Below are 14,096 nucleotides of genomic sequence, written 5' to 3' on the forward strand. Positions count from 1 at the left end.
CAGTTCACTACACGTGGGAGCACTTCCCTTTTCTTACTCCACAACCATGTTTTCCTTGTTTTTGAGGTCAGAGAGTACTTGTATTTTGTCTGAAGGAAGAAACACCCCTTCAGAGGCTCACTCTGACAAGCCTTTGTGTTGGAAGACGTGGAGCTGACAGGAACAACCACAACACAGTGTGGTTATTTTTCAGCATTCATAGCAACACCTACCAAATCCAGCTCCTACTGCTACATTCAAGCCACCCCAGCAAGACAGACCTCAGGCAGACACCACCTTCAGCAACACATTCCCTTTCCTCTTCAAGGATTTCTCTGACAAACTCAGCATTCCCAGAAAACGGAGGGTGTGAACAATTCAGCACATGGTGCTGATGGCATCTCAAGGAGGCAGGATGGGGCTGCACAACCTCAATGAGTTGTGTTCAAGACAAACTCAAGCCCATCTTCCTCACAGCTGAGAAGGGGAGCAACATCTGCCCTGCAGTTATTTACCCAGCTGAGAAGCCTGCCCAGCTCAGAGGCAGAGCAGTCTTTGTGAGACTCACTTCTCTGTGCACATGAGCAAAGAAACATCACAACATTTTTATGGCCCATCCCACGACACAGACCCATCAAAGGGGTTCACCTGCCCTAAGGGGGGCTTCAAGGGAAGCAATTCTCCCAACTCATCTCTCCACAGGGAGAACACCAACAGCTGCAGAACATCCATTCTGCCTCTTCAGCACTAGAGAACAAAACACCAGCACAACCTACTCTGAAGCTCCTGCCTCTGTGGAGATGGAGCAGAAAACAATTCCACACAGATCTCTTAAGCCAGGGGGTGGTGGGGATATGGGCTTTGCAGCTCAGAAATTCTCCAGCTCTGAAGTCTTTGGGTATGTGCAGAAGAACTAAACACAAGCATCACTTGCACTTGATCACATCTGCTTCCCTGCTGCCTGGGAACCTGTGAGAAGCCATCACATAAAGCCAGCTCAGACACAATGCAGGATTTCCCACAGCACTGTTCAGCAGAGGCTAAATGCAAAAAGAGAGTCTCCCTCTTTATTGTTTTTGCTTGAAATGATTTGGCATTAACAAAGGCATAAGAAGTAGCACCACATTCTGGATGCTGAGGCCCTGGGATGAGTGTGTCTGAAAGAGAGCAGGCACTTCTACTTCAAGATACACTGGAAAGACAACAACCTAAGCTACAAACAAAACCACCACTGCATTTGCTTTTCATTTAAAGACCAATAAATAAATATATACAGGGATGTTATGATTTCTACCAGGGAACCTGAAGTTCAAAGCAGAGAGCTCAAGCAGAGAGCAAGGCAGGTGGCATGACATGAAGCTTTTCTGCCCCAGGATTTGGAGGCTTTACAGACATAATCTTTTGGAAAAGACAATTCCAATCCACAAGCAAGAAGGAAATGAAGTGCAGGTAACACCTTCTTCTGTATTTTCACATGCACCACGTTACTTGGTCTTTTCATGCCTCCCTGCAACACTGCAAGCATCTATTTTTACTAAAATCCTCTTACCAAAAAAAAATAATAAAAAGACAGAACAATCCAACACATCCCCTTTATTCATTTTAAAAAAACATGGAAGAAAATGAATAGGGAAAGTTTGAGCAATAAAAAAGGGATCCTGCTTAAAAATCTATAGAACTTGTCTAGAACATAAACTGGTTTCTTTGGGTTAGAGATGACCCCCTACAAAACCCCAAATTCAGAACACTCACAGTGCAGAAGAGCCTGGCTACAGACCACTTCTCTACTTTGGGTTAAACTCTTCCCTTCAATTCATGTATCCCACTGCTACCAGCTTCAACATTAACAGAATATGTAGCCCTCACAGTCATATTTTCCTTAAAAGGTAATGGATATGTTTTAGCTTTCAGACAGAAAAAACACTCTGGGCCATGTCAGAAAGAACTCCAGGGTCACAGAGACTTATGGCTGACTCTTTAGAGCAAACTTAGAGCAGACTGCACAGCAGTTATACAAGCAGTTAAGAAGAAAAATATCTTATTTGGCTTTTCTCTATCATTCTCTCTCTGGCCTGCAGGTCATTCACCATTAAGCAGATACAATGTAGGCCAATGGGTTCTGCTTGGCTGAGATGAAAGACTTTCATGCTCCTGCATGTAAAGCAATGAACAGTGTTTCCAGCTATCCCTGAAAGGCCTCATCCTCTTCCCATCACAAAACTTGGCTCTTCAGCATCATCTTCCTTCTCTTCCTCCTCCTTGCTATCCTCTTCATCCTCCTCGCTGCTGGCTTGCTCTTGAGACTGATCAGGTTCTAAAAACACAAATAGTACCAATGGGTGACACGTTCCCATCTGCCTGCCTTGGGAAGTAATTCCACAACAAAACAGACTCAGGTGCTAGGGAAATGTGTATTAGGTCACACTAATTAGTACAGACGGGTAACATGTTCCCATGTGTCTTCCTTGTTAGATATCTCACAACAAATAAGCCCAGATACCAAGGAAACCTATCAGGTTATATTCCTTCTACTGAGTGATGTGGTGTTCAGAATATCAGATTTTCCCTTGGAGAATTATTCCATCACTTCCAACATTACCCCTGTGCCAAGTCCATTGTTAAACAACTCCACTGCCTCTGGAACATTATTTCAAACATAGAGTCACAGACTGGTTTGGGCTGGAAGGACCTTAAAGATCATCTAGTTCCAACCCCCCTGCATGGGCAGGGACACCTCCCACCAGCCCAGGTTGCTCCAAGCCCCATCCAACCTGCCCTTCAACACTGCCAGGGATGGGGCAGCCACAGCTTCTCTGGGCAACCTGTTCCAGTGTCTCACCACCCTCACAGGGAAGAGTTTCATCCTTATGTCTCACTTAAATCTCCCCTCTTCCAGTTACAGAGGGAGTCAAACAGAAGAGACAGATAATTTCATTCCCAACCTCACCCCTGCATGTCAGCATAAGCTTCCAAGTACCCCAGAGTTCTGCCAAAGAATGCAGGCACCAGGAAGCCACAGGCAAGACTCAGGATATTTCCCCACCTATCCAAGTTGACAGAAACTTCACAACCTGCCATGAGCTTTTACAGACTGGCACACTGCAAAGCACAGGAACTTGTTAGATATGGGTGAGATGAAGGAGGGTCACAGGAGCCTCAGGAAGCCTGCTGAAAGGCCAGAAAACACCTGCTAGAAATCAAAGAATGGGCAACGAAAATTAAGTATGGTATGAAGTGGGACCTGAATCTAAGGGCCATTCTTCTGCTCTCTGCTGCTTTTACAATTTCTCGGAGCAAGTCACACAGCAGCTCCTGCTCTCAGCAGCTACAGGGAGGCTCTGGGATTAGTGGTCTGATGCCACCGCGTGGCCAAGTTCTGTACTTTCTGTATTTTATTAGAGGTCTGGATAATCGTGCAACTTGAACAGCTGATCTTTATTCTTAATGTTTTTTTACTACAACAAAGGTGAAAGAGGGCAACTCAGAGGTTTTATTTAGTCCTTCCAAAAGGAAGATGAATGCTTGCCTGCCCCATTCAGCAAATGCACTTCAATTCATTTGGAAAAACTCTCAGATCTCAACCTTGCTCAGAGCCTCATCCAACCTGACCTTGAACACTTCCAGGGATGGGGCATATACAACTTCCCTGGGAAACCTGTTCCAGGTATAACATACTAAATATTTTGCTTTTATTAAGAACGAAAGAAAGCTAAGGATTAGATCAGGAAAAAAAAACCCTCTCAAGCTGTTTTCTGCCTGGCAATGAAGTCTTCCAGAAAGGTACAAAGCAACAGGAATGATGCAAACATTCCAAAAGCTGCATTACCTCTGCATCAGATTCCAGGTTCTGTACCCATCTCCATTTTTAAAAGACTGTCATTATTCTTTTAAATAGAGAACCACCAACTCTAAAGAGCTGTGAACTGTTCTAGACACAGGGGAGTTTGGATTCTGGCTTCCAGAAGGTGACTTGTGCCAAAGAAAACCCCTCCAGCCCAACAAGTGGCACATGGCAGTCCCACACCACAGTGCCAGTCCCTGACCCAGCTCCCCTCTCTCCCAGCCACTCCCTGCAGGGATGGGTATTGTTCTGTTCACTCAAAAGGAACAGAAGTATGTTGACTCGTATTCAAATTCTCCTCCCAGTCACAATTCATAAAGGGGTAGAGCTTTGAAAAACACCAGAACCAACACAGAACAGCAAAAAAATCCACTCTTGCTACATTCACTTGCTGTCACAAGTAAAATTAGCCTAATGATTAATTTGTCCTCCCGTGTTTACACAGGAGGCTGGCAATGGTTCAGCTGAAACTGATCCAGTTCTGAAAAGCAAAGCAGAAATAAGGTGGAACTCTCAGACAAGCCACTGTTCTAACAGAATGATCAGGAACTGTTGTCACTTTAAGAATTACTGCAGAGTTGGTGTGCTAACCCACAAAGGTCAACTATTTGAAAAAGTAAGCTAAAATACACCCACTGAAAGGAAGCAAGGAGTATTCAGAAGTTTGAGCAAACAGCTCCCCTGGCATTGCTGAACATGAAGTTTCAAGGCTGCAGAACAAGAGGCAGTCAGGTTTTCCACATTTATTTCTGCATGAAATAAGAGTCATGTGGAACAGATGGCACCAAGGTGGCTCAGTTTCTTAACACACACAACCCTAACTCAGTTTCTTGCTGTCCCAAGCTGTGCATTTTTCCCCACCTGTTTTCCCATACTTGGTTCAAAATACATTTTAAAAAAGAACAGCCTTTGCCAATACTGCCTTTCTTAGAAGATGTTCTAAATCTGCAGTTTGTTAGAATAGCTGGGACAAAACACCCACAGTCAACAGAGTCCAGTGTTTGCTGGCCAAAATTTCCCCTAATAAAGAGAAAATATTCACAAGCAGTCAAGTTAATTGTAAGATTAGATCTCAACATAGATGGCTTTCAAAGTGGACTCTTCAAACATTAGCTAAAGTAACACCCTTAAGGCTCAGTCTTCTTATCCATGTATTCAGAATGCCCAGGGCAGGGGGTGGAAAAAACCCTTCTAGGCTTCAACTATGGAAGAGAACTAAGTCTTAAGAAAAGAAAACTAAATTTCACTGACCTTTTTCCTGTTTCTTTTGTTCAAGTTTATTTTTCTTAGCTTGCAGCTTCTTCTCTTTTAATTTCTGGCTATAAAACAAAGCAAAAAAAGGACTCTTTTTCAAAACAAACATTATAAAGCTTCTGCACATTCATACACTGATAAAGGAGATGTTACAGACGCCTTGGAAAAGCAGACTTCAGAAAAGAAATTCCGTTCAAATTTGGCCTCAACTGAAAATTCAGTGACAACAAACTTAAGACACATGATCAACAGAAACTTTTCTATGTTGTTTTTAGTCTAATGGATTAGTTTAAAAGAAAAAATAAAAGTATTCCATGATGCCACTGCAACCAAAATTGTGACATGCAAGAATGTGCAAGGACATGGAAGGAACCAAAATGAAACTGCCTCTACATTTTAGTCACCCAGCCTAATAAAGAGAAAATGGTGCCAAAACCCAGGTGGCTGGAACTGAACATTGAGGGAAAAAAAATATCAGTATGTTTTAATCTTAATCTTTGGCTGTACTTCATTAGTATGTTGGGCCCCAGGAGCAACATTAGGAGGAAGTGGGAATTTCAGTTCATAGGACCCTGTTCTGTTTGCCTAGCAAAGGTCACCAGGCAGACACAGGGCAGAGAAACCCAGAATTCATGTTCCTCTCTCAAGACCATCAATGAATTCTCTTGAAACATCCAAGTACTGTAGCTGTTAGGTCAGGACAGAAGAGAGAGGGTGGTGAGGGAAGATAGAGGGGCTTCTACAAGGCAAAGCTGCTGGGTGCTTACACCATCAGGCTACAGAAGGGGGACAAGGAGGTGTTTGAGTGCTTAGGGCAGCATCTGCTGTCAGAGCAGTTGTTCTCCATCTCAGGCAGGAAAAGGCAGCAGGCCAGATCCCACTTGCTGGCCATCTGTTGGACCACACTCAGTTAAAGAGAAATGGCAACAGTGTTTGTGTTGTGCACTTCTGTGCTAATATGCCAGTGAGTCACTTTGCACCGTGCCTTGCAGCTCTGGGCTGCAGGATGTACAACCCTCATTCCCAAGGAAGCAAGAGACAGGCTGCTCAGGGCCAGGCCCTCTGAAAGAGCCCAGCCCTGACACCCTGCTAGTTCTGCAAGGCACGGTGGGCACAGACTGGGGAATTTAAATTCTGACATCTTAATTCTTCCATCTAACATACCAGATTTGACCTGCCAGACATTTTAATGAGGCAGGTAGAAGCAGCTACTGATTGTAACAATACTGCACCCACCAGTGGCCTTTTCAGTACTCAGAGGTTGGGCTGCACTAGTCACAGGCAACATATGGAGGGCAGCACCAGGCCTCACTGCACTCTGCTAGGCCAAATCCATACACATACCTATTAAGCAGCTCCCCATTTTTGCACTTAAGCTGCTCCGTGGCAGCTGCTTCCAATATTTATTTAAGCCAGATGTACACTCAAACATTTCCTGACACTGTCACAGCAAATATGCAGTCAGGCACGTTGCAGTCACCACCACAGTGTCAGCAGAAGCTGCTCAACCAGCCCAAACTGCTCGTGCTGGCGATGGCACGGGAAGTGCCAGCAAAGCCTGTTGAGTTCACAGCTACCTTTAGAAACCAAACAGTGACATCAGCAAAATGAACTCCTGCAGCCAGACTTCTCAGCTGATAGATGCAGGCACAGAATGACAGCATTTACCCACAGCATGCAGCTCCAGATGAGGCACAGGGCATGAGAGCTGCCATGTCAAGCCTCCTGGGAACAATCTGCCCTTACCGCTTCCTTCTGCGTTTTGCTGTTTGCTCTTCTGCAATCATCTTATTCCTCTCCAGTTTCTTCTGGAATTCCTCATCTAGTCTTTGCTGTAATTGATCAGATGTCATATTTTGGTCACAAGCTAAAGTAAAATACTCCTTTTAAAAGTCACGTCCTTTTAGGGAGAAGTCTTTTAGCAAAATACAGAAGGGAGCTTTGCCAGATTTTGTCTGGCTGCTTCTTTATACGAAAGCCACGTTTGCTGGGGATGACATCTCTACAGAGAGTGTTTTCAACCTGCAACACTGAAGCCTTTAGAGGGAGGAATCCTCCTCCAAAAAGATGAGGAAGGTTGGGCTTCAAAGAATGTTTCAGGAAAAACAATGGAATCATTTGAGACACAAACAGTAATGCACGGATCAAAGGACTCATCTTGGCCAAGAGAGGATAATAATGCTCTTGGGAAGAAGGGCTACTCTATTTGACCAAGAATTGAAAGAGATCCAGACTCTGTGCAAGACAGTGCTATGAGGGATCTCTAGTTTTGAAAGCATTTTCAAACCAACCTGAGAACACACACATTCCCATGTGGTCTCACTGTGTGACAGGACCCCAGTGAAGAGAGAAGATGGAGCACGTCTGACACAAAGCACCACGTTTTGATACCAACAAAGATACCACATGTCACAGTTTTCCTCTGACAAGGGGTGGGTCAGAACAGAATTATTTGTACATGACTTCAAAATAAAATAAAGATGAGGACCAACTAGTTGGAGGGGGAGGAAATTAGGGAGTCCTGCTGACCTTCTCAGCCATGGCATCCATGAAATCCTGCCTCTGGTACTCCCGCCGCCGAAGATGTCGGTACACGTGGAATTCCCCACTCCCAGCTCCAGCACTGGAACCTGCAGTAAAGAAGAGTTACTCCACTAGAAAAGAACACAGAATGGATGCTCATAAATGACTACAGCTAGATGCTGAGGGACAAGACAGATGGAAGGCCACTGTAAAATTACAGTCTATTGACAACATGCAGGTGTCACCATTTTAGATTAGCTCGAATCACTCACAAAAAGCCAAAGTGAGCTGCAAACCTGTCACTTCTGGCTCACTGCAGCTTCTACAGGGCAGTCACTCCCCTCCAGAGAATCCAGTCTTAAGCTGGACACTGAGGGACTAAAACAACTAGAGATCAAATGCACACCCCACTCTCTTTGAGGCACAGGTAAACTAAAACATCCTACTGAGGCTGCTCCTCGCTAATTTTCAGCATCTCATACAAAAAATAAAGGTCACCTGTGAGGTGATAAAGCCCATCATGTTATGCTTTCCCATGCAAGCCAGATCCCACTGACAGATTTTGACTGTTTCCTCATAAATTAACTCTCTCTAGCTCTCTCTTCCTGGCATCAGTCTGCATGTTGAAGTCTCACAGGAGCTTCCAACATTACTCTCCATTCTCTTCCTCTGTCTCCTGAGCCGTTTCTCCACACAAAGCACACCAATAATATATGTCTCAAAGAAGACATATAATTAAAACACAACAGCTGGGACTGCATATGGGGTGCTCTTGTTATCAAGAGAACCCCAGCATGTCAGGTGCTCCCAGAAAAACAAGACAATTCAACTCAAGCACACAGCAAAGCTATGTGAAAAGGCCATGAGGGAATCACGATAACCAGTTCATTCAGAAGTGTATAAAAGCCTTTCGGTCAAGATCAATTATTCTGAAATAAGAAGCCAGCCTCTGGAAAAGATCATTAACAAGGTCCCCAAGACAGACAGAACTTCTACATGCAGATGAAATTTGGGCCACAACTGTTACATGTGATCTATGCAGGTAAAAGTAAAGTGTAAGCAGAATAACTGGGCCAGGTTCCTCAGCCAGCTGCCCGTCCTCTACCTGACCACCTACAGCCACTTCTGCTGCTTCTCCCTGCCTGGGATTCAGACTCACAGCAGTCACAAGAGGGACTTATGACAATAATACATTTCCAGAGCACTCCCAGATCTGTGGAAAGGACAGATTTACTAATCATCATTTACTTGTCATCACCAGAGCAGCAGCAGCTTATTTCACTGCGTGCAGTCAACGTGCTGGAGGGCCACAGGCATTGCTGGCTTTGCATTCTGACAAGAAGCAGGAAAATGAACCCAAGAATCAAATAAAACTTCGAGAAGCAACTCTGGAAGCACATTTCATACCTCCTTTCTCCAGTAAAACGAGCAACAACAGAAAACTATCTCTGGCCTTTTCAATTATGCACTTTTCTAGGTTTATTGTAGCTGAGTGTAATGTACAGTTATCTGAAGAATAAAATCTTTACCCATCACATCTCTAACAAACTCTGGGGGAGGTCGTGGTGCCCACTCGTTCAGTTTTTCAGGAATGGGGACAGTCTTTTCCTGCAAGAACAAACCAACCAGTCATCAGTACCTTCTAGGAGCAAAGCCTGCAATTTTAACACCTTGCTGAAAGGTGGTGTTTGTCTGACACCAGCCTCTTCCACCGCCTGACAGATCTCAGAAGGAGCCCAGCTGCAGTAATTCCTTCATGCACGGGGATCACCAGCAGGCAGAAAAGGAGAACTGGAAGGGATCTTCTCTTTCCCTCCCATTCAGGCCCGCAGGTCAACAAACCCCAGGAGGATAAGAGGTGTCTGTGCTGCTTTTCAGGATGGAAACCAGAAGGAAGCAAGTCAGCACCTCCAAGCACTCGCAGAAACTGGGTATATTCCCACTACCAATAGTCTGGGAAGAGATGAAAGGCATTTGTGCACCTTCCCTACCAGGTCTGCAGAGGACAGGGAAGAGCAGTAAACAGGGAGAACACATGGTGCAAGGTCAGAGGAAGAACACAGCCTGGGGAGGTCTCAGCCTCCTCCAGGACACACAAACCCCGAGGGAGGGTGAGACTCTGAGCGGCAAGTGCCTCCTCCTCAGGACAAGGATCAAAACACCCAGTTAGAGGAGCCGGGGCCATGCTGCCCCCAGGGTGAAAAGCAGCGGGCAGAGGAAAGACGGGCGGGCAGGGCACTGAGGGGTCAGTGCTCCCCACTGGGCCCCCAGAGAAGTGTCTGTCCCCCTCTCCCCAACCCGGTGTGTGTGGGAGGCGGGGGCCGGGAGCTGAGCCTCTCCCCCCCTCACAGAGGGTCCCTCTCCCCTCAAGGGCCTGGGGAGGAGGAAGGGGGACTCAGCCCGACCCCCCTCACAGCACCAGAGGTGGGGGTGTCGGTTCCTCTCCCCTCTCCGGCCCCGGGGTGGGGGATCAGCCCCCGCGTCCCCTCACAGAACCGGCGGGTCGGTCGGTCGGTGGGTCCCTCTTCCCCTTTTTTCCCCCTTTCCCCCCCCCCCTCTCTCTCCCCCCCTCACAGAGGCCGGGATGGTGGGGTCGGACCCCTCTCTCCCCTCTCCGGCCCCGGGGTGGGGGATCAACCCCCGCGTCCCCTCACAGAACCGGCGGGTCGGCCTCTTCTTCCCCCCCGCCACGACCCCCGGGGCCGAGGGTGGGTCGGTGGGTCCTTCTTTCCCCCTCCTCTCCCCGCACCCTCAGGGCCTCTCACCGGGTTCCTCATCAGCCTCTCGAGGCGCAGCCGCTGCTCCTCGGCGGCGCTGCGGGGGATGACGAGGGGCTGCGGGTCCTTGCGGGGCCGGGGCGGCCGCGGGGCTGAGGGCGCCGCCATCTTCCCCAGCGCCGCGTGACGGCGGGCGGGGGCGTGACGTCACGGCGGCGGGGGGGGCGGGGCATGCCGCTGACGTCACGGGCGGGGGGCGGGGCATGCCGCTGACGTCACGGGCGGGGGGTGATGGCGGCGGGTCCCGCCCCGCGGGGCTGGGGGGACCTGGGGAGACCCCCCAGCTCAGCCCCTGCCAGGGCAGGGGCACCCAGGGCACACACACAGGGACGTGTCCAGGCGGGTTGGAATGTCTGCAGAGAAGGAGACTCCACAGCCTCTCTGGGCAGCCTGTCCCAGGGCTCTGTCACCCTCACAGGAAAGAAGTTCTTCCTGATATTCACATGGAACCTCCTGTGCTCCAGTTTGCACCCCTTGCCCCTTGTCCTGTCACTGGACATCACTGAACAAAGCCTGGTCTGCCCTCCTGACACTCACCCTGAACATATTTATAAACACTGACGAGGTCACCCCTCAGTCTCCTCCAAGCTCAAGAGACCCAGCTCCCTCAGCCTTTCCTCATCAGGGAGATGTTCCACTCCCTCCATCATCTCTGTGGCTCTGCCCTGGACTCTTTCCAGCAGTTCCCTGTCCTTCTGGAACTGCGGGGCCCAGAACTAGACACAATACTCCAGATGCGGCCTCACCAAGGCAGAACAGAGGGGGAGGAGAACCTCTCTTGACCCACTAACATCCACTGGTCTTTTAAACCCCTCCAGGGATGGAGGTTCAGCCACCTCCTCTCATCTCCCCTGTCCCACCACCCACACTCTCCGGGCTGCAGCAAGTGCCTCTTGGCTCCTGCATCCTCCAGCCCCTGCACCCTCCAGCCCCCACATTAAAAAGCCCCCAGGAGGGTGAAAAGGCAGGTCCCTTCCCCATGACGGTGTAAATTACGCTTCCTCACTCTCTCCCCACCCGGCTTCCCACGCCAGCTGTTCGTGTCGCTTCGGTAATTAAGCAGTAATTAAGCAGTCTGCTGATGGTGATGGACAAGGCAGGGTGATTCCCTCCTGGCCTGGCTTTGCCAGGTGCTGGAGGGGCAGGAGGGTGCTGGGCGGGGGGGAACACAGTGCCCTCTGCATTCATATTCCCTCCTGGACTTGGCAGGAAAGGTGGATGGACCAGGCGGGGGCTTGTGTGGCCACATCCACCCCTGTCTGATGGGGACAGAGGGAGATCTGGAGCTGGCTGCAATGTGGGCTTTCCTCTGAAAGCCAAATTTCTTGTCGAGCCAGCACTGCCCACCAGAAACGGCCTGGCATGTGCTGGGGCTGTGCCTGCGTCAGGGAATGAGCTGGGAAAGGTCAGCTGGAATGGAAGAGGGGCTTTCGCCTTCCTGCACTTTCTGGAGATGAAGCTGGAGCCCTGGAGTTGGGCTCCTGATTTCAGACAGCTCCGTGCTGTGCATGTGGAGGAGGTGACAAAAGGGAACAGAGAGGGGTTAGGAATGGCTCCTCCTGAGGTTTATGGGTCGTTTGTATGGCCTGAATTTATGAAGACCCATGCTCTTCCTTCCCCGTTCCGTGAAGGAAATGGGAACTGATCCTCAGGTTCAGCCCCCTGTTTACAAAAGACTTTTCAACCTCCACTGAGGTTGCTATGGAAATCGCACTAGTTTGTGCCTCGTGTTTGTCTTACCAACCCGATTTGTCATAGAATGGTGTGAATGTAGTGCTGGCTGAGTTCCCAGCTGGCCAGGCTGGCCCTGGGAGGCATCCTTGCAGCCTCAGCCTTGGCTGCAGCAATGCAAACAGCTTCCCCATGCTGCCTGCCACAGCTCACCAGCTCCTGTGCCCCTGCCTCTCACAGCCTTGGGTCCTCTTCAGCCCACCAGGACAGAAACCAGGTTCCTGCCAGCCTGTGCTCAGCCCCTACCAGGCTGACACACCAGCTCCATTTGCAGAGGCTGAGGCAAATACCTGCTCCTGGCCCCTCTCACTCACTGCAGAACAGGCTTTAGAAGCAGAGTTGCTGCAAATCGGTTGTTTCCTCTCCCCTGCTGAGCACCAAACAGGCCAGTTGAGCTCTCTAGCCCATAAGGTGTCACCCTGTTTCTTCCTCCTCGCTGCTACGGCCACCTCCCCACAAACACAGCTTCCAAAAGCAAGGGCGTGAGTGATGAGCTGTCAGGTCTCAGCCCCCTCATGCCAGTCCCCACGGGAGGGAGGCAGAGTGGCAGCTGTGCCCACAGACATTGTGACAGCCCAGTGGCTGCCAGGAGCAGCTGGGCAGCCTCTTGCCCAAAGTGTGGCTTGTGCTGGCCACAACTCACAGCCCTGGGACACAGCAGGCCCTTGCCTGTCACCAAACAGAGCCCACACAAACAGTGCTGGGGAAAGAGACCTGGGAGCATCTCACTCTGAAACCACGTGTCTAGGGAACTGGTGCAGACTCTTGATGTATTATGCATGTATTATTTAAAAATTATATTTATCTGGGGCGGGGGGGAGACAAGACTGTGAGGTGGGTTGTACAAAAATAGCAAGTATTTCATCGTGCCATTAAAAACAAAAAATACAAAGCCCACGAAAACAGAGGGCTGGGCTGGGCTCTGGGTAGAACTGGGGATTTGCATGAGAACAGGGAAGTGTTTTCATAGTTGGGTGCAAGTCAAACAAGAGAATTCAGCTCCCTGATCTGTGTCAGAGCAGTGGCTCTGGGAGGACTTGTCTCACCAAAGGGATCCTTCCGGAAGCCTTTTGCTGAGCGAGGCCCTTCCTGTCAGGCAGGCAGGAGCAGCGTGGGCAGCTCAAACACCCGTGACACGTGGGAGGCCAAAATCCCTTCGCGTTTTTGCCCTCTTCATCACTCTCTGCCAGGGTGCAGCTCCGTGCCAGCGTCCCTGCAGGGCAGCCCTGCTCCCTCCCTGGCACAAAATCCAGCCCAGCCCGTGTGTGCCAAGGCTGCTTCCCTCTGCTCTCACTGCTCCATCTCTGCCTTGGATGCACAGGGATGTTGAGGCCTGCCCTCCCAGCAACCTCGTGGAAGGGAAGGAAAGCACGTTTTTTCCAGCAAGACTAATGCCATAATTAGCCAGTTTGCTGACACCCCGAGGTGTGAAGTGCTGGGTGCCAGGCGGGAGGAGCAGCTGTCCCCAGGGCACAGCCCCCAGAGCCTGCCTTGCAGGCAACCCTCCATCCGGAGGGGCTGTCACCTCCCCAGCTGCCCAGCTCCTGATGGATGAGCTTTCCAGGACTGGATAACAGCCTCTGGAGACTTTTGGGGAGGGCATGTTTTTTTCTGAATGGATCGTGACACATGAGAGAGCTGAGCAGCTCCCTCCACCACCCGAGAAGCCACGTGTGAGCTGTGCCTGGGAGCAGTGGCTGTCACACTGCTCAGCTGTGACAGCACGGTCTGGGACAACCTACCAGTTTTCCCAGGGGATCCTCAGCAGAAGGGAGTCCACTAGAAAGTCATGCCATGGTGGAGGGTGAGGCACAGTCCCCCAGGAGGGACAAACGAGGGGAGAAAGCCATGTCACAGAGAACTCAGCTGCTAGGAGATGCCAGCACCAGCCTTTGGCCAGGGAGGTCCATCTTCCCTCCTCAGGGCTGCCCAGTTCCCTGTTATCTGCACTGCCCCAGGGATGGAGATGTTCTGACTTGTACCAGCAACAA

At 49.7% G+C, this 14,096-nt stretch overlaps 1 protein-coding gene across 1 annotated transcript; it reads right to left on the reverse strand.

Moving 5' to 3' along the window:
• Positions 1-1,557: 1,557 nt before the first annotated feature.
• On the reverse strand, positions 1,558-10,500 carry PRKRIP1 (PRKR interacting protein 1). The gene is made up of 6 exons (XM_051635658.1): positions 10,363-10,500; positions 9,127-9,205; positions 7,604-7,704; positions 6,821-6,906; positions 5,072-5,139; positions 1,558-2,293 (listed from the first exon to the last, which is right to left on the reverse strand). Exons 1-6 carry the CDS (start codon positions 10,480-10,482, stop codon positions 2,178-2,180), a joined length of 570 nt encoding a protein of 189 aa, XP_051491618.1. The 5' UTR covers positions 10,483-10,500; the 3' UTR covers positions 1,558-2,177.
• Positions 10,501-14,096: the final 3,596 nt, after the last annotated feature.

This window comes from Apus apus, chromosome 18 (genome assembly GCF_020740795.1).
Source record: "Apus apus isolate bApuApu2 chromosome 18, bApuApu2.pri.cur, whole genome shotgun sequence".
Classification (NCBI taxonomy): Eukaryota; Metazoa; Chordata; class Aves; order Apodiformes; family Apodidae; genus Apus; species Apus apus.

What these genes read in the sequence shown, in the direction of transcription:
- PRKRIP1 (XM_051635658.1), bottom strand. Translation starts at nt 10,482, where the DNA reads ATGGCGGCGCCCTCAGCCCCGCGGCCGCCCCGGCCCCGCAAGGACCCG. An exon ending in GTTTGTTAGAGATGTGATGG is followed by an intron (nt 7,705 to 9,126) that starts GTAAAGATTTTA and finishes TCTTTACTGCAG; the next exon opens with GTTCCAGTGCTGGAGCTGGG. An exon ending in TGGATGCCATGGCTGAGAAG is followed by an intron (nt 6,907 to 7,603) that starts GTCAGCAGGACT and finishes GATCAATTACAG; the next exon opens with CAAAGACTAGATGAGGAATT.